Source organism: Arachis ipaensis, chromosome B07 (genome assembly GCF_000816755.2).
Source record: "Arachis ipaensis cultivar K30076 chromosome B07, Araip1.1, whole genome shotgun sequence".
NCBI lineage: Eukaryota > Viridiplantae > Streptophyta > Magnoliopsida > Fabales > Fabaceae > Arachis > Arachis ipaensis.
The window spans coordinates 21,422,115-21,449,822 of NC_029791.2; the positions used below are offsets into that span (position 1 = coordinate 21,422,115).

A 27,708-nucleotide genomic window follows, 5' to 3' on the forward strand; every position below is an offset into this window, starting at 1 on the left:
ATTTACTCTTAATTTGAACAAAATCCATGAGGCCTTGATGAACTAGAATAGCCTTAAGAGTATCAAACTTATGAATGACAAGAAGGGTTGGATCCAAATACCTCGGAGGAATTTCCTTTCTTCCGGCGAGCCTTGCCTCATAGAATTGAAGATCTTCATTAGAAGCAAAGTACCTTGCCAAAGGATGATTATTTGGAGGTGGAACCACACTTGAAGAGCCTTTTGACTTCTTGATGGTTCTCTTGATTCTAGGCATTGTGGATGATTTTGTTTTATGGGTTTTGTAGAGGAGAATGTGGGGACTTCAAATATGTAATTTGTTTGTAGTGGGTATCTAAGTTTTGTGAGTTGTATGAAGCTATATGTGAGCTTGTTTTGGAGGTTATGGAGGTTTGAATGTGGGGATATGAGTTGTGAGGTTGAAGATGATGAAAAAGTGGGGTTTTGTTGCTTAAAAATGCCAAATTCACGTGTTTTTGTGCAATTTGGTCGTGTTTGCATCAATGCAAAGCTTGGTTGCATCGATGCAACATGCATCATTTTGCCCAAAATCACCAAATTTTCATCCTTTGGTGGTTCTTTCTTCAATCCTTTGAGTTCCATCATGTATATACTCACTTAAACCATTATAAACTTCAATTTGTTGATCCTCCATTGTTTATAATCTTCAAATTCTTCAACTTCATAGAAGTAGTCTTGATGCACCATTGAGAGGAATCTCTCCATCTCCCATGACTCGGAGGTGGAAGCTTTTTCCTTCCCTTTCCTCTTTCTAGAGGTTTCTCCGGCCTTTGGTGCCATAAATGGTTATGGAAAAACAAAAAGCTTTAGCTTTTACCACACCAAACTTAGAAGGTTGCTCGTCCTCGAGCAAAAGAAGAAAGAAGAGAGTAGAAAAAGAAGAAATAGAGGAGATGGAGTGGGCTTTGTGTTTCGGCCAAGGGGTAGAAGTGGTGTTTAGGTTGTGTAAAAATGAAGGAGTGAAGATGGGTTTATATAGGGGTGAGAGGGGTGTATATGGTTCGGCTATAGAGGGTGGGTTTGGGAGGGAAATTGCTTTGAATTTGAATGGTGAGGTAGGTGGGGTTTTATGAAGGATGGATGTGAGTGATGAAGAGAATGGTGGGATTTGATAGGTGAGGGGTTTTTGGGGAAGAGGTATTGAGGTGATTGGTGAATGGGTGAAGAAGAGAGAGAGTGGTGGGGTAGGTGGGGATCCTGTGGGGTCCACAGATCCTGAGGTGTCAAGGATATCTCATCCCTGCACCAAGTGGCGTGCAAAATGCCCCTTTCTGCCAATCCTGGCGTTAAACACCAGGCTGCTGCCTATTTCTGGCGTTTAACGCCAGCTTCTTGCCCATTCCTGGCGTTAAACGCCCAGAATAGTGCCAGACTGGGCGTTTAACGCCCATTCTGCTACCTTTACTGGCGTTTAAACGCCAGTAACTGTCTCCTCCAGGGTGTTCTATTTTTCATTCTGTTTTTCACTTTGTTTTTGCTTTTTCAATTATTTTTGTGACTTCACATGATCATCATCCTACAGAAAACATAAAATAACAATAGAAAATAGAAATTTAACATAGATAAGTAAAGATTGGGTTGCCTCCCAACAAGCGCTTCTTTAATGTCAATAGCTTGACAGTGGCTCACATGGAGCCTCACAAATGTTCAGAGCAATGTTGGAACCTCCCAACACCAAACTTAGAGTTTGAATGTGGGGGTTCAACACCAAACTTAGAGTTTGGTTGTGGCCTCCCAACACCAAACTTAGAGTTTGACTGTGGGGGCTCTGTTTGACTCTGTATTGAGAGAAGCTCTTCGTGCTTCCTCTCCATGGTGACAGAGGGATATCCTTGAGCTTTAAACACAAGGGAGTCTCCATTTACTTGAATGATTAATTCTCCTCTGTCAACATCAATCACAGCTTTTGCTGTGGCTAGGAAGGGTCTGCCAAGGATGATGGATTCATCCATACACTTCCCAGTCTCTAGGACTATGAAATCAGCAAGGATGTAATGGTCTTCAACCTTTATCAAGACATCCTCTACAAGTCCATAAGCTTGTTTCTTTGAATTGTCTGCCATCTCTAGTGAGATTCTTGCAGCTTGTACCTCAATGATCCCTAGCTTCTCCATTACAGAGAGAGGCATAAGGTTTATGCTTGACCCTAGGTCACCCAGAGCCTTCTCAAAGGTCATGGTGCCTATGGTACAAGGGATTGAGAACTTTCCAGGGTCCTGTCTCTTTTGAGGTAATCTCTGTCTAGTCAAGTCATCCAGTTCTTTGATGAGCAATGGAGGTTCATTCTCCCAAGTCTCATTACCAAATAACTTGGCATTTAGCTTTATGATTTCTCCAAGGTACTTAGCAACTTGCTCTTCAGTGACATCTTCATCCTCTTCAGAGGAAGAATACTCATCAGAGCTTATGAAAGGCAGAAGTAAATTCAATGGAATCTCTATGGTCTCAGAATGAGCTTCAGATTCCCATGGTTCCTCATTAGGGAACTCCATGGAGGTCAGTGGGCGTCCATTGATGTCTTCCTCAGTGGGAATCACTGCCTCTTCCTCCTCTCCATGTTCGGCCATGTGAGATGTGGTTATGGCCTTGCACTCTCTTTTTGGATTCTCTTCTGTATTGCTTGGGAGAGTGCTAGGAGGGAGTTCAGTAATTTTCTTACTCAGCTGACTCAATTGTGCCTCCAAATTTCTAATGGAGGACCTTGTTTCAGTCATGAAACTTTGAGTGGTTTTGATTAGATCAGAGACAATGGTTGTTAAGTCAGAGGGGTTTTGCTTAGAATTCTCTGTCTGTTGCTGAGAAGATGATGGGAAAGGCTTGCTATTGCTAAACCTGTTTCTTCCACCATTGTTATTATTGAAACCTTGTTGAGGTCTCTGTTGATCCTTCCATGAGAGATTTGGATGATTTCTCCATGAAGGATTATAGGTGTTTCCATAGGATTCTCCCATGTAATTCACCTCTTCCATTGCTGGGTTCTCAGGATCATAAGCTTTTTCTTCAGAAGAAGCTTTCTTAGTACTGCCTGTTGCTGCTTGCATTTCAGACAGACTCTGAGAAATCATATTGACTTGTTAGGTTAATATTTTATTCTGAGCCAATATGGCATTCAGAGTATCAATCTCAAGAACTCCCTTCTTCTGAGTTGTCCCATTATTCACAGGATTCCTTTCAGAAGTGTAAATGAATTGGTTATTTACAACCATTTCAATGAGTTCCTGAGCTTCTCTTCTCCCATAGAAGTCGGGAGTAGGTGCAGTGAAGTCACCAAGCACCTTCCTTGCATTGTTGGCATTGTTGTTTTCGGCTGCCATGGTTTATTTTTCTTTGAAGAGCTCTGTTAGGCCCTCTAAAGAGAATTGTTCTTTAGCTTTTCTTAGCTTTCTCTTCAAGGTCCTTTCAAGTTCAGGATCAGCTTGAACAAGAATGCCTTTATCTTTGTTCCTGCTCATATGAAAGAGAAGAGAACAAGAAAATAGGGAATCCTCTATGTCACAGTATAGAGACTCCTTGAGGTGTCAGAGGAAAAGAAGAATAGAAGGAGGAGGTAGATGGAGGAGAATTCGAACATATAAAGAAGGAGGGAGTTCGAATTGTACCTTGAGGAGGAGTCTTAGTCCCTTAAATAGAAGGATGTGAGAAGAGGGGAAGAATTTTTGAAAATTAATTAAAAGATTTTAAAAAGAAATTTGAAAATTTGATTGAGATTTTCGAAAACTAAGATTGGGAAAGAAATAAAGTGATTTTTGAAAAAATTTTGAAATTAGAAAAAGATATGAGTGAAAAAATTAATTTTGAAAAAGATGTGATTGAAAAGATATGTTTGAAAAGACATAATTGAAAATAAAATTAAAAAGAGAAAGTTTTAAAACTAAAGTTGATTACTTGACTAACAAGAAATTAGAAGATATGATTCTAAAATTTAAAATTTGATCCTTTCTTAATAGGCAAGTAACAACTTGAAAATTTTTGAAGTAAATCTTGAATTGAAGCAAGGATTTTTGAAAATAGTAAAAAATAAATATAAAATGGAAAGAAATTGATTTTGAAAGAGATATGATTGAAAAGATATGATTTGAAAAAGATTTTATTTTAAAAAAATATGAAACCTTGAAAAAAATGTGAATTAAAAACAAAATCTTCCCTCTAGTGTCATCCTGGCGTTAAACACCCAGAATGGTGCCCATTCTGGCGTTTAACACCCAAATCTCTACCTTTTTGGGCGTTAAACGCCCAGCCAGGTACCCTGACTGGCGTTTAAACGCCAGTTTTCCTTCTTCACTGGGTGTTTTGAACGCCCAGCTTTTTCTGTTTGATTCCTCTGCTGAATGTTCTGAATCTTCAATTCTCTGTATTATTGACTTCAAAAGACATAGTTTTAAAAATAATTTTTGAATTTTTGATGATGAGAAACAATAAAAATGCAACTAAGATCAAATAAACAATGCATGCAGGACACCAAACTTAAAAATTTGTATGCTAAGGACTATAACAATGTAAAAATGCATGTAAGAAACAACAAAACATACAAAACAAGAGAATTTGAAGATCAAAGCAATGAAATCATCAAGAACAACTTGAAGATTAATGAAGAACATAATGCATGTATTCGAAAAATACAAGAATAAAAGCATGCAATTGACACCAAACTTAAAATTAGACAATAGACTCAAACAAGAAACATAAAATATTTTTGGTTTTATGATTTTAAAATTTTTTTGTATTTTTTTCGAAAATTATATAGAAAAGAAAATAAAGAGAATCAAAACTTTTAATAAAAATTTCAGGAATCATGCAATGTTAGTCTAAAGCTTCAGTCTAAAAAGATTAGACATGTTTGGCCAAGCTTCAGCAGGGCATTACATTCAATAGCTAAATTGATGAGAATCAATCAGCTTTTGTGATGATAAGAACATCACCTTGAAACTCTAGAATTCATTCTTAAAAATTCTGAAAAAAAAAATACCTAATCTAAGCAACAAGATGAACCGTCAGTTGTCCAAACTCGAACAATCCCCGGCAACGGCGCCAAAAACTTGGTGCTCTCAAACGTGAATCACACTTTGTCACAATTCCGCACAACTAACCAGCAAGTGCACTGGGTCGTCCAAGTAATAAACCTTACGTGAGTAAGGGTCGATCCCACGGAGATTGTCGACTTGAAGCAAGCTATGGTCATCTTGTAAATCTCAGTCAGGCGAATTCAAATGGTTATGGAGTTTAAGGTGATGAAAATAAACATAAAATAAAGATAGAGATACTTATGTAATTCATTGGTGGATTTCAGATAAGCGTATGAAGATGCTTTGTTCCCCTTGAACCTCTGCTTTCCTATTGCCTTCTTCCAATCATTCATACTCCTTTCTATGGCAAGCTTTATGTTGGGCATCACCGTTGTCAATGGCTACATCCCGTCCTCTCGGTGAAAATGGTCCTGATGCTCTGTCACAACATCGGCTAATCAGCTGTCGGTTCTCGATCATGTCGGAATAAGATCCATTGATCCTTTTGCGTCTGTCACACGCCCCACAATCGCGAGTTTGAAGCTCGTCACAGTCATCCCTTCCCTGATCCTACTCGGAATACCACAGACAAGGTTTAGACTTTCCGGATCTCAGGAATGGCCGCCAATAATTCTAGCCTATACCACGAAGGTTCCAATCTTAGATTAGAAACCCAAGAGATACGCATTCAAGCCATTGCTAGTAGAACAGAGGTGGTTGTCAGGCACATGTTCATAGATGAGAATGATGATGAGTGTCACGGATCATCACATTCATCAAGTTGAAGAACAAATGAATATCTTGGAGAAGAAATAGACTTGAGTTGAATAAAAAAACAATAGTACTTTGTATTAATTCATGAAGAACAGCAGAGCTCCACACCTTAATCTATGGTGTGTAGAAACTCCACCGTTGAGAATACATAAGAACAAGGTCTACGCATGGCCGTGAGGCCAGCCCCAAACGTGAAAAGGTCTATCAAAGTCTGAGTAAAAGATGAAAATACAATAGCAAAGGGTCCTATTTATAGAAAACTAGTAGCCTAGGGTTACAGAAATAGGTAATTAATGCATAAATCTTCTTCCGGACCCACTTGGTGTGTGCTTGGGCTGAGCATTGAAGCATTTTCGTGTAGAGACTTTTCTTGGAGTTAAACGCCAGCTTTTATGCCAGTTTGGGCGTTTAACTCCAACTTTTGTGCCAGTTTTGGAGTTAAACGCCAGAATTCTTGAGCTGACTTGGAACGCCTGTTTGGGCCATCAAATCTCGGGAAAAGTATGGACTATTATATATTTATGGAAAGCCCAGGATGTCTACTTTCCAACGTAATTGAGAGCGCACCAATTGGGCTTCTGTAGCTCCAGAAAATCCACTTTGAGTGCAGGGAGGTCAGAATCCAACAACATCTGCAGTCCTTTTTCAGCCTCTGAATCAGATTTTTGCTCAGGTCCCTCAATTTCAGCCAGAAAATACCTGAAATCACAGAAAAATACACAAACTCATAGTAAAGTCCAGAAGAGTGGTTTTTATTTAAAAACTAATAAAAATATAATAAAAACTAATTAAAATATACTAAAAACAATGCCAAAAAGCGTATAAATTATCCGCTCATCAATGATGCTATTATTTAAGTGTGGGGAGGTCGCCATCTCTGGCGTACTTTATTTGGTGAACCACTTTTCAGACTCTCTTTATCCTAGTTTGCTTATTTTTTTGTATTTTTATTTTTATTTTTATCTTTCAGTACTTGCACATTTCTCTTTTGCTGTATTTTTTCTTTATTTCTATATTTTGCACTTTAGTTTATATATTTACCTTAGATATTTAGTTTAGTCTAGTTGCAATTTTAGTTATTAAGTTGTGATATAGAACATATAGATTAATTAGTTTAGTTTACCCTTTTAGCATACGATAACTTGGATTAATTGAAAATAAAAAGAGTAAACTAGAAACTTTAATATAACAGAATCACAACAATCCACACACTGTATATATATAGCAATAAATGATTGGTTAATTTACACAATATTTTTTAAGGAAGAACACTAAGATTTTAAGAGCCACCCTAATATTCACATTGAGAATAATGGGAACCCTTGATTTCCACTTGCATGACATACATAACTGATATATGGTTTTTGAGCCAGAGAACACACAACCTGTGAGTTTTTGAGCCTATTTGTATGGTTACATTATTTAACCATAATTATTTCATTCTTGTGTGTTTGTCCTTCTTTTTTATTCTGATAATCTTTACTTTGTTTTAATCTATATGTCCAATATAGAATGTAGATACATACCAATATATGATTGAGGCCATTATTTAAATTGCTCACTTATCCCAAATTAGCCTACCTTTTACATCACTCCTGTTAGCCCCCTTGAGCCTTTTAAATCCCCTTCTGTTCTATAACCACATTACTAGCCTTAAGCAGAAAAACAAAATATGAACCCCAAGTTGAATCCTTGGTTAGCTTAAGATAGAAATTGTGATACACACTAAGTGTGGGAAAATGTAGAAACATGGGTTGATAGGAAAGAATTAAGGTAATAAAATAATTAGGATTTTGGGAGCATGCTCATGTAAAATCAATTTAAACCCAAACACCATGTGCATTGATATATGCTTATGTTTCAAAAAAAAAATTTATATCCTTTTTATAATATGAATAGATCAATAAGGGGACAAAATTACCCCAATAATAAGTTTAGTAGAGAGATCAATGCACATGGAAGTAAAAGAAAAAATAATTTTGGCACATGAGTATGTAACACAAAAGTGGAAAAATTGGGAAGACCAGGATAGTTTGGAATTTTTATGTATATGTTAGGTGAGACCTTAGCCTAATTAAGGATTCAACTTATAGCTCACTTAGCCTTATATATATACCCCTACCTTTACCTTGGCCCCATTACAACCTTTAAAAGACCTCATGATGTTTGTATGTACACATTGTATATTTGTTGATTGGTTAGATGAAGAACAAAGTCTTAGAAAGAAAGAATAGAAAAGAATAGAGTGATTAACCCCAAACACTGAGTGACTAGAGAGTAAACACAAAATCCAGTGAGGGTTCAATAGCTCATCGCCATATATCTCTGCTTAATTGTTTAATTGTCATGCAAGCTTATGAAATATTTTAACCCAACTCAATTGTGACAGTGCTTTAACATGAATTATGTTTGGCTACACATATATGATTCCTTGAAAATATGAAACAAATTAACCACATGTAAGCTCTATATATATAAGTGGATGATAATTAAAATTGCATGATTCATATAGGTAGTTTGCATTTAGAATAAATTGCATTGCATGAGATTCCACCATTCTAACTTTACCCTTTCTCTTGGATTTAGCATGAGGACATGCTATTGTTTAAGTGTGGGGAGGTTGATAAACCCATATTTTATGATATAATTTGTGCTCAAATTGAGTGTTTCTATCAATTCTTCACCCACTTATTCATGTAAATTGCATGATTTTACTATTCCTTCCTTATTTTATGATATATGTGAAAAACATGTTTCCTATGCTTTAAAAATATTAATTTTAATTACCCTTTACTATCATTCGATGTCGTGATTTGTGTGTTCAGTACTTTCAGTTCTTATAGGGTAGGAATGGCTTAAGGGACAAAAAGGAAACATACAAAAATAAAAGGAAAACAGAAAAATAGAGTTTTAAAGGAAAGGCAGCGACGCGAACGCATGGACGATGTGAACGCGTGCCTAGCGCGAAATGGCAGTGACGAGAACGCGTGGATGACGTAGACGCGTGCCTTGAGCAGAACGCAATTGACGCGAACGCGTGACAGACGCCACGTACAAAAATCTGCAGAAAATGCCCCCAGCGATTTCTGGACCCTTTTTCGGCCCAGATCCAAGCCAGAAACACAGAATATAAGCCAGAGAATGGAGGAATCAAAGACATACATAGAACAACTTCATAATACATAAATTTTAGGTTTTAGATGTAGTTTTAAGAGAGAGGGGTTCTCTCCTCTCTCTTAGGTTTTAGGATTAGGATTTCTTTTATTTTTATTGCTTCAATACCAGGTTCAATATTTTCCCTTAATTAATGTTTCTCTTCTATTTTTATTTATTCCAATGCTTTTACTTGTTAATGTTCCAAATTTAGCTTATGAACCTTTTCATATAAAGATTCGAATATTTTATTTAATATTATTTAAGGTATTTCAAATTAATGATTATTTTATTTTATTTATGAATGCTTTTAATTTAATTTAAGATATTTTCCCTTTTTGGCTTTGGTCAAGTAATTGGCAACACTTGAGTTATCAAACTCAGCTGTTGATTGAAATTGGAATTCTTTACTGATTAATTTGTACTCCAATAACTCTAGTATTTTCATAGGAATTGACTAGGACCTGAGGATCAAATTAATTTTTCCACTTGACTTTCCTTTGTTTAGCAAGAGTTAATTTAAGTGGGAGCAGAATCCAATTCTCTTCACACTTGATAAGGATAACTAGGATAGGACTTCAATTTCTCATATCTTACCAAGAGTTTTATTATTTATTTAAATTAATTCCTACAGTTTACTTTCTTGCCATTTACTATTCTTGCTTTTTATCTTATACATTAAAAAACCCAAAAATATACAATTTTCCCATAACCAATAATAAATCATACTACCCTGCAACTCCTTGAGAGACAACCCGAGGTTTAAATACTTCGGTTATAAATTTTATTGGGTTTTGTTACTTGTGACAACCAAACTTTTGTACGAAAGGATTTTCTGTTGGTTTAGAAGCTATACTACCAACGCAATATATTTTTATAAAATTCTAAATTAGCAGAAATCTAATCGTCAAAAATCAATCATAAAGTTTTCAAAAATATGAAGGAAAAAATGAAAAAGATTTTATTTTTGAAAAAGATTTGAAAAAGATAGAATTTTGAAATTGAAATTGATGAGTAAAGCAAGGAAAGATATACTTTTGATTTTTGAGTTTTTAATGAGGAGAGAGAAAAACATAAAATTGATGCAAAACACAAGAAATTATGAATCAAAACAACTAATGCATGCAAGAACACTTTGAATGTCAAGATGAACACCAAGAACACTTTGAAGATTAAGATGAACATCAAGACTTATTTTTGAAAATTTTTAAGAAAAGAAAAACATGCAAGACACCAAACTTAAAATTTTTTAAACTTTAGACACTAATAATTCAAAAATGCATATGAAAAACAAGAAAAGACACAAAACATAAAAATGCAAAGATCAAACAAAGAAGATCATCAAGAACAACTTGAAGATCATGAGGAACATCATGCATGAGTTTTCAAAAATGTTAAGAAAAATTAAAAAGATGCAATTAACACCAAACTTAAAATTTGACACGAGACTCAAACAGGAAACACAAAATATTTTTGGTTTTTATAATTTTATTAATTTTTTTTGTAATTTTTCAAAAATTATTTTGAAAAAGTAAAATAAGGATTTCAAAATTTTTAATAAGAATTCCAGGAATCATGCAATGTTAGTCTAAAGCTTCAATCCAAAATTTTAGACATGACTTAATAGCCAGCCAAGCTTTACATGAAAGTTTTGGTCCAAAAGACTAGACATGACCAATGGCTAGCCAAGTTTCAGCAGATCATTACATTCAACAGCAAGATTGATAGAAATCAACAAGCTCTTGTGATGATAAGTTGAAACCTTAGTCCAAAAGGTTAGACATGGCTTCACAGCCAGCCAGACTTCAAGAGATCATCATGAAACTCTAGAATTCATTCTAAAAAATTTTGAAGTCATAGAATTATTTATTTTCATTTTGAAAATATTTTTTTTCGAAAATAAAAATAATAAAAACAAAAAGCTTAAAATTAAAATAAAATTACCTAATCTGAGCAACAAGATGAACCGTCAGTTGTCCAAACTCGAACAATCCCCGGCAACAGCGCCAAAAACTTGGTGCACAAAATTGTGATCTTCAATGGCGCCAACAACTTGGTACGCACAATTATAATCTCAATTCCTTTTTACAATTCCATGCAACTAACCAGCAAGTACACTGGGTCGTCCAAGTAATAAACCTTACGTGAGTAAGGGTCGATCCCACGGAGATTGTCGGCTTGAAGCAAGCTATGGTCATCCTTGTAAATCTCAGTCAGGCAGATTCAAATGGTTATGGGATGTTGATAATTAAAATATAATTAAAATGGAAAATAAGATAGAAATACTTATGTAATTCATTGGTGGAAATTTCAGATAAGCGTGTGGAGATGCTTTGTTCCTTCTGAACCTCTGCTTTCCTATTGCTTTCATCCAATCAGTCATACTCCTTTCCATGGCAAGCTGTATGTTGGGGGATCACCGTTGTCAATGGCTACCGTCCGTCCTCTCAGTGAAAATGGTCCAAGTGTGCTGTCACCGCACGGCTAATCGTCTGTCGGTTCTCACTCATGTTGGAATAGGATCTATTGATCCTTTTGCGTTTGTCACTACGCCCAACACTCGCAAGTTTGAAACTCGTCACAGTCATACCATCCTAGATCCTACTCGGAATACCACAGACAAGGTTTAGACTTTCCGGATCTCAAGAATGCTTCCAATTGATTCTAGCTTATACCACGAAGACTCCGATCTTTCAGAATAGAGGCTAAGAGATACACGCTCAAGCTATTGCAAGTAGAACGGAAGTGGTTGTCAGGCACGCGTTCATAAGTGAGAATGATGATGAGTGTCATAGATCATCACATTCATCAGGTTGAAGTGCGAGTGAATATCTTGGAATAAGAATAAGCTTGAATTGAATAGAAAAACAATAGTACTTCGCATTAATTCATGAGAAACAGCAGAGCTCCACACCTTAATCTATGGGGTGTAGAAACTCCACCGTTGAAAATACATAAGTGAAAATTCTAGGCATGGCCGTGAGGCCAGCCTCCAAACGTGTACAATGGTCTCAGCTTCAAAATATGAAAACTGGATACAAAATAAATCTCTAAAAGTAGTTTTTATACTAAACTAGTAACTAGGGTTACAGAAAATGAGTAATTGATGCAAAAATCCACTTCCGGGCCCACTTGGTGTGTGCTTGGGATGAGCATTGAAGCTTTCATGTGTAGAGACTTCTCTTGGAGTTAAACGCCAGGTTGCAGCCTGTTTGTGGCGTTTAACACTGGTTTGTGACCTGTTTCTGGCGTTTAACTTCAGAATAGGGCAGGAAGTTGGCGTTTGAACGCCAGTTTGCATCATCAAAACTCAGGCAAAGTATGGACTATTATATATTTCTAGAAAGCCCTGGATGTCTACTTTCCAACTCAATTGAGAACGCGCCAATTGGGTTTTTGTAGCTCCAGAAAATTCATTTCGAGTGCAGGGAGGTTAGAATCCAACAGCATCTGCAGTCCTTTTTTAGCCTCTGAATCAGATTTTTGCTCAGGTCCCTCAATTTCAGCCAGAATATACCTGAAATCATAGAAAAACACACAAACGCATAGTAAAGTCCAGAAATGTGATTTTTATTTAAAAACTAATAAAAAAATAATAAAAAAATCCACCAAAACATACTAAAAGCTACTTAAAAACAATGCCAAAAAGCATATAAATTATCCGCTCATCACAAACCCTTGGGAACTCCCATGCACCCTAATTCAAAATTAGATAAGGGAGAAACTTAGAAAGATGTAGATGAGACTAGTTATAGAGGAATGATTGGTTCTCTTATGTACTTAACTTCCTCTAGACCCGATATTGTGCAAAGTGTTGGATTGTGTTCAAGGTTTCAATCCAAACCTAAAGAGTCGCATCTTTCTGCAGTTAAGAGGATCATTAGATATGTTCATGGCACATCCAACTTTGGTCTTTGGTATCCTAAGATTGATTATTTTTCTGCAGTTAGTTATTGTGATACAGATTTTGCCGGTGATAGAGTTGATAGAAGGAGCACTTCAGGCCTATGTTGCTTCCTTGGAAAGTCTTTGAATGTTTGGTCAAGTAAGAAACAGCTAACAGTGGCTTTATCCACTGTAGAGGCTGAGTATATAGCTGCTTCCTCATGTTGTTCTCAACTTATGTGGTTAAAAACACAGCTTGCTGATTACAAGTTAAATGCTGAAAATATTCCCCTGTTGTGTGATAATTTGAGTGCCATTAATATTTCAAAAAATCCAGTTTTTTACTCTAGGACTAAACACATTGAAGTAAAATTTCATACAATAAGAGAACATGTTCAAAAGGGGGATATTAGCATTCAATTTGTTAAATCGGAGGAGCAATTAGCAGATATTTTCACAAAACCACTAGCTGAGGACAGATTCTGTATGTTTAGGACTAGTCTAGGGATTTTAAGCCATGATTCTTTGTTTAAAAGTTACTGAAGTGTTTGTCAGAGTTTTTGTCTCATAAACAGGTATGAGACAATTCTGGGCATATGAAGGCCGTTCCCTTCAATCAGCGTGCTCTGAGCTTGTCACAAGTAAAGATTGATCTGGGCCAACCTCAGAAATTCAGATCATGGGTGGTCCAATGCGTTTCCTTAAATCCAACCATCTCTGGGCTCAAATATGAATGTTACATTTTTGTTTGGTTGATATTTTTGTTGGCTTGTGTGTTTATTTTTTTTAAAAAGGGTTTTTATTAAAAGTTTTCTGGTCCAAAAGGATTTTCAGTTTGATTTAAATTTTATTCAAAAAGGGTTTTGAAATTTAAAATTAATTTTTAAATCAAATCAAATATTTCTTTTATGAGGTCATGTCTTTTCAATTCATGTCAAAAGATGAAGCAGTTGCATGGTTTATGAAAAACTTCTTTTGGGTACGGTTACCAATACTCCCTCTCTTCCCTCCATTAACTTCTCTTCAACTCCTCGGTTACCTCCACTCTCTTTACTGCTTCTTTTCCCTCAAAAGCCTGAATCTTACCAAATGAGGAAGAAAGCCATTGCTAAAAAGCCTCCTCGTAAAAAAATCTACAAGCCTCCCACAAAGCCTTCAACTCGCTCTCACGACCGAACATTCACACCCTTACCTTCTCCTCCTACCTCTTCTCCAAGAACTGTCCCCATGGCACGGACCAAGAACACTCCTAGGTATCCTGCCTCTGCCAAGTCAACACCACCACCAAAGGCAACGCCTTCCAAACCAAGCTCCTCGAAACCTAGCTCATCCAAGGGCAAGCACCCTACTACTGAAGAACCTGTTCCTGAGACAACAAAACCTAAGCCAAGGTCTGTTCCATTGCGTTCACAAAGAGGTAACCCTCATCTCCCTCTCAAATCAGTTAGAGAACCAGACATTGATCCTTTTGCTCACAAATCTCACTTCATGACATCTCACTCCAACTATAACCCCCATCGATTCAAATATGCCATGAATCACGATTTTTTTGAAGGAGTTATTCAATACCGTACTCTGTGTCCCTCTTTTCTTGCTGATTTACCTGCTTTGAAAAAGAAAGGTTTTCCTTTTGTTGAAAGTCTGGAATCTTTAGACTGGAATCACCTTTTTAAAATAAAAAAACCTGTGTATCCTCTGCTGGTCAAAGAGTTTTATGCAAATATGACTTACCATGAAGGAAGTGTGCATTCTTATGTTAAGGGTAGAGACATTATTTTAAATGATGAAACAATTAGTGATTATTTGAAGTACACTGATGTTGGGCCGTGTGCTTATACGTCTGTAAAGTGGGATGAAGGAGTTGGTATCTCTTACCATGATGAGTTGGCTCACATTTGTGAACATGTCTCCTTGATTGATGGCATTACACCCACTCACAAAGCCCTAGGATATGAACGTGCTAAGCCACTGCCTGAGGACAGATTCTGCATGCTTAGGACTAGTCTAGGAATTTTGAGTTATGATTCTTTGTTTAAAAATTGCTGATGTGCTTGCTGGAGCATTTTGTCTCATAAACAGGTATGAGACAATTCTGGGCATATGAAGGCCGTTCCCTTCAATCAGCGTGCTCTGAGCTTGTCACAAGTAAAGATTGATCTGGGCCAACCTCAGAAATTCAGATCATGGGTGGTCCAATGCGTTTCCTTAAATCCAACCATCTCTGGGCTCAAATATGAATGTTACATTTTTGTTTGGTTGATATTTTTGTTGGCTTGTGTGTTTATTTTTTTTAAAAAGGGTTTTTATTAAAAGTTTTCTGGTCCAAAAGGATTTTCAGTTTGATTTAAATTTTATTCAAAAAGGGTTTTGAAATTTAAAATTAATTTTTAAATCAAATCAAATATTTCTTTTATGAGGTCATGTCTTTTCAATTCATGTCAAAAGATGAAGCAGTTGCATGGTTTATGAAAAACTTCTTTTGGGTACGGTTACCAATACTCCCTCTCTTCCCTCCATTAACTTCTCTTCAACTCCTCGGTTACCTCCACTCTCTTTACTGCTTCTTTTCCCTCAAAAGCCTGAATCTTACCAAATGAGGAAGAAAGCCATTGCTAAAAAGCCTCCTCGTAAAAAAATCTACAAGCCTCCCACAAAGCCTTCAACTCGCTCTCACGACCGAACATTCACACCCTTACCTTCTCCTCCTACCTCTTCTCCAAGAACTGTCCCCATGGCACGGACCAAGAACACTCCTAGGTATCCTGCCTCTGCCAAGTCAACACCACCACCAAAGGCAACGCCTTCCAAACCAAGCTCCTCGAAACCTAGCTCATCCAAGGGCAAGCACCCTACTACTGAAGAACCTGTTCCTGAGACAACAAAACCTAAGCCAAGGTCTGTTCCATTGCGTTCACAAAGAGGTAACCCTCATCTCCCTCTCAAATCAGTTAGAGAACCAGACATTGATCCTTTTGCTCACAAATCTCACTTCATGACATCTCACTCCAACTATAACCCCCATCGATTCAAATATGCCATGAATCACGATTTTTTTGAAGGAGTTATTCAATACCGTACTCTGTGTCCCTCTTTTCTTGCTGATTTACCTGCTTTGAAAAAGAAAGGTTTTCCTTTTGTTGAAAGTCTGGAATCTTTAGACTGGAATCACCTTTTTAAAATAAAAAAACCTGTGTATCCTCTGCTGGTCAAAGAGTTTTATGCAAATATGACTTACCATGAAGGAAGTGTGCATTCTTATGTTAAGGGCAGAGACATTATTTTAAATAATGAAACAATCAGTGATTCTTTGAAGTACACTGATGTTGGTTACGCGGGCCAGCCCGGCGGGTTTAGGCCCGTTTGCCACCCCTACTTGTACATCTGTAAAGTGGGATGAAGGAGTTGGTATCTCTTACCATGATGCTTTGGCTCACATTTGTGAACATGTTTCCTTAATTGATGGCATCACACCCACTAACAAAGCCCTAGGATATGAACGTGCTCAATTGCACCGAATTGTCGACCACATTTTACTTCCTCAAAGTGGTTCATATCAAAGGGTTTCTTACACAGACACACTTATTTTGTATGCCCTAATCACGAAAACAGAAATTTCTTTTGCCTATTTGATGGCTAGATACATGTTTAATTTTGTTAGAAGTGAGAAAGATAAAGCACTTCCGTATGGCATGTTTCTAACTTGCATATTTGAGCATTTTGGCATTGACCTGTCAAATGAGGATTATGAAAATAGACATTCATATCTAAAAGGGGGTGGTTCAGTGAAACAGCAAAAAGGACCCACTAGATCTGAAAGGGTGGTCTTAGATGATGAAGATGATGAATTTGTCCCTGAGAAATCTCCTACTCCTTCCACCGAGTGTACTTCCATATCTACTGGAAAGAAATCTGCTCTGCTGAATGTTGTCAAGGATGTTGTTCAGGAGTTTGTCTCCCAATCTAATCACTTGATTGCTATGAGCAAAGAGCAAAGGAAGCTAGCAAGCAAGCATGAGAATTTCCTCCGTAAGTCAAGAGATAGAGTGGCTGTATTCATGACTTTCATTGGTAACCTTCAAAAGGATGAAGACCCTACCACTGATGCTGATGAAGAAGTTGATTCAGAGGGAAATGGTTCAGATGCCTAGGATTGCTACATAAAGCTGCTGCTAACTGCTGTTTTTGTCTCATGAATTTTGTTCATTTTGCTGCTTTGGGACTTATGTTTCTTATTTCTGGATGACTATAATACCTTAACAACTACTGCAATTACTTTTAATTTATTAGATATTTTGAACTGTGTTCTAACACCTTCTTGCAGGTTTAAGTTTATGTTTTTGTTGATCTTGCTTATTATCCACCCTTGATGACAAAAGGGGGAGTAATAGGTGCAATAGCTGGAATGAATGCTTGGATTTTGATAGATTTTGATTACTATTTTTTTTTTGTATTTTGACTGCTGCAGATTTTAATAATCTTGATTTGCAAATGTTGTGAACTGTTGGAAATTTGCTTTATGATATGTTGCTGTATTGACCCTGACCCTGATGTGTTAATGCTCTGTTTTGGCTATTAAAATCATCACTGTTTGCTGCATCTTTGGTTAGTATATAGTATCTGTTTGGTTCCAAATAAGCATATGTAAACAGGAAAGAAGAGAAGAGCATAAATCCAGGGGGAGCTAATCTTGAAAAGGAAAGGGGGAGCAACATAAAAGCAAATGACAAAAATCAAAGGGAGTTTCTAAACCTTACTCAAATTCATTTTCTTTTGATCATTGCTTAAATCATGTTTGTCATCAAGGGGGAGATTGTTGAGTTAAAAAATTAATTAATATAATTGATGATGACAAACATTTGATTAGTGGGCTAATCACCAAATTAGTTTTGATTGTTTTGGATAAGTGATGCAGGCCAAAATTAAGAGTTGTAGCAGCCCAACATTAAACAAAAGATATCTCCTGGTGGGCTGAATAGTAAATGAAAATAAAACAAGCCTAAGTCATTCATCTCAAGCTCAATTCTTCAAAGAAGCAAAGGCAAGGCACCAACGGGCTGAACTTGAACAGAACCCGATCCAATCCCGAATTGATTTCAAGTCCCTCTCACTTGTTTTCACCAAATCAACGTTCTCCTTCTCTGTCTCAGTCAAATCACAGAACTCAGAAAAAGTAAGAAAGAGAGCTTAGTTCCTAAGCTAGTCATGAGAGAAGAAAGAAAGAGAAAGACCAAGCTTGAAAGGCAGAAGTCTAATCATCCATTTCAAACCAAATCAAGCTTAGGTAAAGGTTAAAGGTAACTCATTTCCTTTCTCATGCATCAGATCTTCCTTGAAAGGCAATCATCCATTTCAAACCAAATCAAGCTTAGGTAAAGGTTAAAGGTAACTCATTTCCTTTCTCATGCATCAGATCTTCTTCACTTCTTCCCAACTCTCTGCAAGTCCAAAAATGACATACAAGGGAAAGTTGTTTTCTGCCCTAATCTGCTGTATATCTACGCTCACAAGTAAGTCTTAGGGACCAAGTAGCTTTTCAATGGCTCAGATTCGGTTGACCATTGGAAGACTCTTGTGGTTACTGCTTTATGGCTTTTGGTCAAGATAGAGAAGTTAGAAGCAAAGTTTCTATTTTGAAGATTACTGAGAAAAAGGTGATCGGTTGGGTTGGTGAAGCTCAAAACTCAAGAAGTTGACCTAGGAAGATGAACCCAGCAACATGCAAGGAGATAAAAGAGGTTTGTTGTTCATTCAGAAGCCAAGGAGAGAAAACCAGAGCTTGGTGAGTTGTGTTCTGTGAAGAAGTTCCTCTACTTGGATAATGCTTTCTTTCAAAGAGGCATTCAGCCAATACTGAAGAACTAAATCTGAGGCTTGCAAAGCTGGTTTATCACATAGCAAAGAGGCTGTTGATGAAGTCAATCTCCTTCATGTTTTACAGATTGTAATTTACTTTTCAATGTTTATATTTCTGTAATTTCTTGAGGGAAAAGGCATATTGAGAGAGCTCAAGTAAAAGCCAAAAGTGGAAAAAGGCTGAGTGAAACACTTGAGAGAAAAGCCTAGAGTTATTTTCAGATTTCTTTAGGTATGTTCATGTCTTGTATCTTGTACCTGTGAGGTATCCCTTTCTTAGTTGGGTTAGCACTAAGAGTGAATAGTTAGGTATTAGCATAGCCAATGTCGAGTTAGGTTAGACCTTGAGTGTGAAAGGATTGTGTCAATCCTGTGGAATTGGTGTATGTAATACTGTTAACTATAATGGAAATTCCTCCATTGTTGTGGAGGAGACTGGACGTAGGTTGCATAGCACAAGGCAACCAAACCAGGATATATGTTGGTGTTAGCTTTTTTCTTCTCTGCACTATTCTGTTTTCTGATATTCATGAAACAAAAATAAATTGTCTCATAAATTTCTGCTGCTGAGTTCAAACAGAATCATAATTCAAATATTGTTTGAAAGGGTTAGTTCAGAAACTTAAAAGATAGGCATAGATTCAACCCCCTCTTCTCTAAGCTTACCACAACCTTCAAACACAAATACAACAATTGAATGATAGTACGAAAATATTGATATTTTATCTCATGTAAAAAATATACTATACAAATTGTGCTCGAGATTTTCAAGAGAATACAATAGTACTTCAAACTACACTATCTACTCCAAGGACATGTACCCACTGTAATGCACGTCTATTTCACCATGAAACATTTGACATGTGTCGCAATGGGGAAAAAGTCTCTTTACCACAAGTAAATGCTCCTCAAGAATTACTTGAAATCTTCTTAGACCCTTTTGCAGAAAGGAACCATTTCAGGAAACACATTCGTGGTTACAATCATATTTTATCTTTTACTTCGTGCGGTGTACACATAGACGAACAATTAGCTACAGCAAATCATGGTATATATACATTCCGTGCTCAAGGATCAATGTACAACAGTATAGGAGGATTTCATCTCGATCAAGGGACGTGGCCATGCTTCTTGCAACTGTATATATACGATACTGAGCACGATTTATAAAATAGGATGCTGGAGAACACACAACTACATGAAAGTTTGGTTGTGAAGCTACAACAATTGTTGTACCGATATAATTCTTTTATCCATGTATTTCACCAGCTTGCACAATGACTAGATGTACAAGAGTGTAGCTTGGTGATTAGAGAGCGATCTGCTAATCAACCATAATACAGTCTCCCAACTGCTTCACAAGTAGCAGTCATAATAATCAGTGATGACATTGAAACAATGGTGTGTGGACGAGATTTCAAGGTTCAAACTTATGCTGGTAATCTTAGAAGGATTCAGGAATTTGTTGGCTATTATGATCCACTACAATATCCTCTTCTTTTTCCATTTGGAACGCATGGATGGGATATGAATACTCGAACTCAAAGTGGGAACAAAGTATCATGCCGGACATATTATAGCTATATGTTCCAGGTACAAACTCATATTTGCTACATAATTTATAGACTTCCTTAGATGATAGTTTGAACCAATACATCGTTTCACAATTTCTAACCATTTTTTAATATCCTCAAAATTTGCAGATCCGCCCCGATGATCACTCAATAATTTTCCAAGTGGGACGACTTCTTCAACAATATGTTGTTGACAACTATGTGAAAATAGAAACATGCAAGTTAAAATGGATTCGATAAAGACAACAGAAACTTCGAGCTGAACTATATCAAGGCTTACAAGATGCTTTGCACACAGAAGAGACTAATGCTGGTAAATATTTTTCGATTTAATAGCTACACGATTGATCATTATGTGTTCCTGAAGTTAAAATTTCAAACTAATAATACTTTTCTCTATAATTGGTTTCAGAAAATGTTGGCAGAAGAACGATATTATCATCGTTGTTCGTGGGCAGTCTTCGAGACATGACCCAACGGTACGAGGATGGAATGGCTATTGTTCATAAAGAAGCAGAACCACACTTACATGAGGCAATGCTAAGGCAAATGTCCATGGTCCTTACGAAACACTTAATCAATCTTCATCGTGCATGAAAAATTATCAATGTAAACGCAATTACCCAAAAGAGTTCGTAGCAGAGACACGACGAGGTGATGACTCATATCTCAATATAGGAGGAGATTTGATTCTCCAATCCCTATAAACCAAAATGTCATATAAATAAAGCTACATTAATTTTAAAATGATGAAAAAAATACTTATCTGACAAATTTAAAGGGTGAATGATATATTAACACCACTAAAATATGATATAAATAAGGTCACGTCAATATTAAAATAAAAAATAATAGTGATCTAACAAATTTAAAAAGCGAATAATATATTAAGAAAAAATAAAATTAATTTCTTAAAATATATTATTCGCTCTTCAAATTTATTAGATCACCTTTTTTATTTTAATATTGACGTGATCTTATTTATATCATATGTTAGTGTTAGTGTTAATATATCATTCACCCTTTAAATTTGTCAGATAAGTATTTTTTTCATCATTTTAAAATTAACATATCCTTATTTATATAATATCTTGTTGAGAGTAAAATTACTATAAAAACTTTTAAAATGCTAAATTATAAAAGCACATAATAAAGATACATGTATAAATTATCAGAAAAAGGTATAATTAAAAAAAAACGACAAAAATGTTATCCTAATTTATTTCTTTAAAACAATAGAAAAGTGGCTCACTACTAGAAAACTAGTTATTACAGACGGATATTTCTAACGGATTTTATCCCATTGAAATACAGACGGAATTTCAGAGGGATTTTTTGTCGGAAAACAAAAAAAAATGAATTAGCATAAATTACAGACGGAAGAGAAAATCCGTCTATAATTCTGTCAGAAAAATTAATTTTTTTCGTGAAAAATAGTTACAGACGGAAAATCCGTCTGTAATTCAATAGACGAAAATACTGTATTTTATTAAATTATTACAGACGAAAAATCCGTCTGTAATTTAAAATTTTCTGCCGAAAAAATATTATACCTAATCTACCCCGTCTCTCTCTCTCGAGCTCCCTTCACAAATAACTTTAACCTAATCTACCCCCCTCTCTCTCTCGACTCAATTTACAAAGCACTCCATGAAGATGAACACCGTCTTCATTGTGCCTCAGGAAGACGATTAACCTAGCTAACCCTAACCTGTCTTCATTGTGCCTCACTGTACCCTAACCGTCTCTTCATTGTGCCTCATGAAAAACCCCTAACTACCACGAAGAACCCCTAACCGCGACGAAGAGCCCCTAACAGCACTCTACGAAGATTGTTGCCGGTCACCGGCGCTCGCACTGCCTCCGTCGAAGAACCCCTAACCCTTCTTTGAGTTTCTTCGCTCTTCTCTCGCCACTCTCACCCTCAAGCTCACTGAGTCTCACCTCTCTCATGGCTGGTCTCGCCGTCGACCTCTCTCTATCTCTCCGGTATATCGCTTCTCTCGCGGGCGTTTCAGACTCAAGGTCATCGCGCTCTGTTTCTGTCGCTGCTCTGTCACCGTCGTTGCTCTATCGCGCTCTGTCGCAAGCGAATCAATGGAATTCGACCCAATCCCAATCGGTTCCTGCTCCAAAGAGAACCAGAGCATCTACCAGCAGTTGTTTAAATTACGCTGATTCAGGTATGCATTGTTTAAATTACGCCGATAAACCTTAGGGCTCAATTTTTCTACGCCAGTTTTAGCTAGGTTTATCATACTCTGCTTTTGTGGTTCAATTGTTTAATGGTTCCAACTATTGCCATGCTTGTTGGTTCTGATGCTCCCATTGTTCTATTGTTTCGGTAATTTGCAAGATAGAATCAGTTATAAACTATACACTAAAAGAGTTTTGATTTCAATGCTTAAACTACTTTAACTGTAGTAGGTAGATAGAATTTCTCTTCCTCTTTTGAATATTATCCGAATCTGGAAAGTGGAAGCTTGGTTCTTTTACTTGTCATAAGAAACATATCAGAGACTCAAGCTAGTTCTTTCTTTTTGCTGTTTTCAAAGATTATATCTCTGAATGTGCAAAGCAGGACAAGATGGAAAGTAGAGGGAGCAAAGCAATGGCTGCACAGAAAAATGGGCGTTGATCGAATCAAGAAAGAAAAATGGCTTTGATACAAGATGTATGTGATAATTTATTAGTGAAATAAATTTTCAGTACATAGAGTAAATTAATGTTTTCAAACTTGACAAGTTGATAAATTGAAGAGAAAGCTGAGACATGAAGAGAATGTGCATAGTATACTTAATACTTGCTTTCTTTCTTGTCAGGTCTTAAAAAAACAAACTCACTCTTACGAAGAAAGTATAATTAGGAATTTAGGATGGATGAATTAAGTTTTAACTAAAAAAATAATTTTGTGCGGTTACTAGGATCAATACAGGGTGTTTATTATTATTCTATCAAATATTCAGGAACAAAGTCGAAGTGGCTGCGCTAGAACAGAAAAGGCTAGGCATTGGCGATGGATCAGTTGGGATGTTCTCTTCACTTATTGTTCGCGCATGCAGGTAATTCGCTAGTCGATAGTCAATTCCATTCACTTTTCTCATTGCATCCCCTTTCCTTGTTCTCTTTGCTTTCCTTTTCCTTTCTCTTTTTTGTTCTGATTAAGCTCTGAATGTCAAATTGAAACATGATACTATTTTATTTCTGTAAGAAGAATACTGTTTCCTTCTTTGATTTTAGAATTTGCTTGATTGAAAATAGAAGGATTCATGAATAGAAGGATTCATGAACCTTTATGCTTGCTCTTTACTTCCTTTCTAATTCATGTAGTGCAATAACCAAATTGTGCTTTTGCTTCTGCTTGTGGGAGTGATATAATATGACATTAGGCTTTATATCAAAGTCCCTAATGAAATTATCCTTGGTTTTTGATGAATCTGATGATGATATTTGTTGATCCTCAACAACAAGAATCTCTTTGATTGCTTCAGGCATGCTTTGCCCTTTTATCATCTTCTTCCAATATTCTCCCACCAACTGGTACTATATATATAGATTAATGTTACAAGTTTACTTGTTCAGGCTTTAGTGAAGTTCCCTTTTGAAGTTTTAAACAATCTAATTGAATCTCCATTTTGATATGTTGATGCTATTTGACGTGATCAGGCAGGTGATGCATGGTTTCTAAATACTCCTGAACAATCATTGAGCTTCATCCTTGTAGATCAAGGTTTTGATGTATGGGTAGGAAATGTGCGTGGAACACGCTAGAGCCATGGTCATAGGTTTTATTCAGTGAAGAATAAGGTGTGTGGCTCTTCTTTGACCTATAGAGATGCTGACGGCATATGTGATTAAACTGAAAATAATATCAGTGCATAAAGTTCAGTGCTAAATAATTATGAGTCAAAACTAAGAACCAAATGTTCATTTATTCTGAATTTGAATTGGGGGAAAACATTTGCAATTGATATGAATAAGGTCACACTTTAGTAGGTTTTATCATTCAATTATTTAATAGTAAAAGGGTTTGTGCCGAATACTATCAAGCCTTTTCTATTTACTTTGATATGTTTGAAATAAGAATTATTAAATTGTTCTCAGTGCTGAAGCTACTTATATTCAGCACCAAATTGAGTTCCACAGCACTGTTGATGATCACTGATCTTGAGAAAATATTCTAAATTGTCATGATACTTATATTTTCATTTCACTGTCATTTTCAGTGTATATTATTTTTATTGGAATTGTTAGAGCCAGAGTTTGTACAGTGCATCATGTGATTGATTCAACTTTGGTCCCTTGATAGAAATTCTGGGATTGGAGCTGGCAGGAATTAGCCCTGTATTATATGGCAGAAATGATCAATTACATATATTCAGTAACAAATTCAAAGCTATTCATAGTTGGGCATTCACAGGTAGTTATGATTCTGGACATCATCATTTTCACTTGCTATTTGGTGGTTGTTGTAGTATGTATTTTATTCATTTCTCTTATTTCTGGGGAACAATTATGTCTGTTTGGAAATACCTATTTACCTTTTGATTTTCTTTTTTATTACACAATAGAAAAATGGTTGGTATGGTTAAGTGTGGATCTGTTGTGCTGTAGCGTGTTCATCATCCTTGCAATTTGGTTTCTTTTAGTTTTATTTGCTAGTTCATTCATTATTTATCCTGTTTTATTTATGCACACAAAAGGAATTATTTTGTCCGATGTCTTATCATTCTCTCTGCTCTCATTTATGCTCTAAATTTGTTTGTTTGATGTAATATATTTATTTTTGGTCAGTATCATGGTGGGACTAACTTTGATAGAACTGCTGGTGGACCATACATTGCCACTTCATATGATTATGATGCTCCTCTTGATGAATATGGTAAAATTACATTGATCAAGAAGAATCTCTATTTCTAATATTTTTCCATAAATGATCCTTGAGTAATTAATTAATTATTATATGTAGGCAACAAAGCTCAACCAAAATGGGGTCACCTCAAAGAACTCCACAGGGTTTTGAAGTCAATGGAAGAGAGTCTTACAAACGGGAACGTTTCCCAAATTGATTTTGGCAACTCTATCACGGTACCAAAATACATGAAAACAAAATTACAACTCTGCATTATTTTTTCCCTCTAATTGAATTAGAGCAATAATGAATAATTACTTTTCAAAAATAATTATTTCAGGTCACTGTGTATGCCTCAAACAAATCATCAAGTTGCTTCTTGACCAATGCCAACACTACCACCGATGCTACTGTCTCGTTTAGAGGAAGAACCTATGCAGTTCCAGCATGATCTGTTTAGCTTGGCTTGGCTTGGCAAATATACACGCCAAGAGATTTTTTATTCCATAAGATTTGACTACATACTCTTTTAATTAAATATTTGTTTGTGATGAATTATAGTTGATGTATCAACACACTTTGATGTATGGTTGTTACTTAATATTATAGTTGATGTATTAATACACTTTGTTTATGTTTTGAATTATATTAATTTGCTTGTTTATAGTACTTTTTTTTTAGTTTGATAATACGATGAATTTGTTTATTTTTTGAAATATTATAAATATTCGAATACAAAATAGATAAAAAAAATTATATTTATTAAATTTATATTTATTTTGTATGAAAATAGGTTTATTTTTGTAATAGAAAAATTAAAAAAAAATTATTTTACCTTACCGACGGATTTTCTGTTTGTAATCAGAGTGTAGATGATTTTCCAAAGTTCAAATTACAGACGGAAAATATGTCGAAAAATTCGTCTGTAATTACAGACGAAAAATCCGTCTAAAAATCCGTCTGTAATTACAGACGAAAAATCCGTCGAAAAGTTTGTCGCCTTCAAAAAAATGGATGTAGAATTTACAGAGGAAAAATCCGTCGGTAACTGGTAAAAATCTGTCTGTAATTTTCCGACGAAAAAAAAATTCGTTGGTAAATAATTTCCGACGGGACTTTTACAGAGGGACAAAATCCGTCGGTAATTTCGTCGGTAACCAAAAATCCGTCTGTAATAAAGACTAAATCCGTCTGTAAATCTGTCTGTATTAATCCATTTTCTAGTTGTGGGCTAAACAGGCACGTTAATACCTATTGAGTCGCTAATATATATAATTTAAATAAATAAAAATAAATTATTATTTTCAACAATACACAACTATAAAGAGTTGTTTGAATAGACAATTGTATCAACTTTCCAATGCGTACGTAATTTAAGGTCTATTTTGCAATAGGATATAGAAAATTGAATTTAATTATTGAACCAAGCCAGCAAATTTAGGATAAGGGTGTTGATAAGCTATAATTTTATGATTTATCTTGTATTGAAATGAGTAGATTTTATCAATTTATTTTGTATTTATTCACTGAAATAGCATGGTTTCGTGATTTTTTGTTAAATTGTTCTTAAGAGTAAAAACATATTTTTTAGGCTCTTAAAATGCTAAATTTAATTTACTTTAATTCTATTCGATACCTTGATGTGTTTGTTGAGTGATTTCAGGCTTATAAAGTAAGGATGGATTGAAGAAGTGAGAAAAAAGCATGTAAAAATGGAGAATTCATGAAGAAATGGAGTTTGGAACATTTCATGGTCATGCGTATACACAAGCCTTGTGTACGCATGAATTTCATGTTACGCGTACGCATGGTTCATACATATGCATGTTTTGGGAATTCACAAATTTGCACGTACACATGTCTCATGTGTACGCGACTATCAGCACGTGATCATTTAAGTGAACACGTGGGTCACGATTTCAAGGCTTTTTTGGGCCCAATCCAACTTATTTCTGAAGTATTTCAAGCCAAACTCAAGAAGGAACAAGGGAGGAGCAATTAGAGTAGCTTAGGAATATGTTTTAGGGTATTTTTCTAGAGAGAGAAGCTCTCTCTTCTCTCTAGAATTTAGAGTTTTTAGTTTAAATTCTTCTTAGATTTAGGTTTTGATTCTTGTTTTGATTTTTTTTTTTTTTACTTTTTATTGTTCTAATATCTCAATTCTCTTAGTTTTACTTGTTAATCTCTCTATTTTATTATTTCTAGCTTCATGAACTCTTATTGATTTTAATTTCATTTAATGCAATTTGATGTTTTATGTTATCTTGATGCTTGTTTGAGTTATTGTTATTAATTTCTTATTGATAGTTATAGATTTTACTAATTCTTGTAATTTATGATACTTTTATGTTTATACACTATAGGTGTTTGATAAAATGTTTGAATTAGTTTTAGAGTAAATTTTTGCATTCTTAACTTGTAATAGAGAAATTAGGCGATCGTGAGTCATTAATATCTAATTTGGATCGATAATTTAGAGTTATTAGTTGATCTTGTATTCATTAACGTTAACCTCTTACTAAGTTCAATTAGTAAAATCGTTATAATTTGTGAATTGAAATCAATTATACCTACTTGACCTTCTCCTTAATTT

At 35.6% G+C, this 27,708-nt stretch overlaps 2 protein-coding genes and 1 long non-coding RNA gene across 10 annotated transcripts; all 3 read left to right on the forward strand.

Annotated features, from left to right (window-relative positions):
- Positions 15,295 to 16,984, forward strand: LOC107606888 (anther-specific proline-rich protein APG-like). Its single transcript, XM_016308896.1, has 2 exons — positions 15,295 to 15,910; positions 16,620 to 16,984. The coding sequence occupies exons 1-2, from the start codon at positions 15,295 to 15,297 to the stop codon at positions 16,982 to 16,984; spliced, it is 981 nt and encodes a 326-aa protein (XP_016164382.1).
- On the forward strand, positions 22,119 to 24,694 carry LOC107609731 (lipase member K-like). Of its 8 annotated transcripts, none has more exons than XM_021107474.1 (7): positions 22,119 to 22,446; positions 22,819 to 22,937; positions 23,008 to 23,085; positions 23,188 to 23,325; positions 23,735 to 23,803; positions 23,930 to 24,070; positions 24,573 to 24,694. In XM_021107474.1, exons 2-6 carry the CDS (start codon positions 22,920 to 22,922, stop codon positions 24,032 to 24,034), a joined length of 408 nt encoding a protein of 135 aa, XP_020963133.1. In that variant the 5' UTR covers positions 22,119 to 22,446; positions 22,819 to 22,919; the 3' UTR covers positions 24,035 to 24,070; positions 24,573 to 24,694. The 8 variants fall into 8 exon arrangements, with proteins under 8 accessions (XP_020963133.1, XP_016167234.1, XP_020963134.1 ...); XM_016311748.2 differs by having other exon boundaries at positions 22,842 to 22,937; XM_021107475.1 differs by having other exon boundaries at positions 22,120 to 22,446; positions 23,230 to 23,325; positions 24,573 to 24,693.
- On the forward strand, positions 25,058 to 25,633 carry LOC110264905. The gene is made up of 2 exons (XR_002351238.1): positions 25,058 to 25,145; positions 25,233 to 25,633. It is a non-coding gene; the product is annotated as an uncharacterized LOC110264905 (long non-coding RNA).

Excerpts from the sequence above, each read along its gene's own strand:
- LOC107609731 (XM_021107474.1), top strand. Across the intron at positions 23,086-23,187 it reads CTTGCTTTCTTTCTTGTCAG|GATCAATACAGGGTGTTTAT; the intron begins GTCTTAAAAAAA and ends TGCGGTTACTAG. Across the intron at positions 23,326-23,734 it reads CTTATTGTTCGCGCATGCAG|AATCTCTTTGATTGCTTCAG; the intron begins GTAATTCGCTAG and ends CTCAACAACAAG.
- LOC107606888 (XM_016308896.1), top strand. The coding sequence starts at position 15,295 with ATGGTTTATGAAAAACTTCTTTTGGGTACGGTTACCAATACTCCCTCT. Across the intron at positions 15,911-16,619 it reads TGAAGGAGTTATTCAATACC|TGAAACAGCAAAAAGGACCC; the intron begins GTACTCTGTGTC and ends GGGGTGGTTCAG.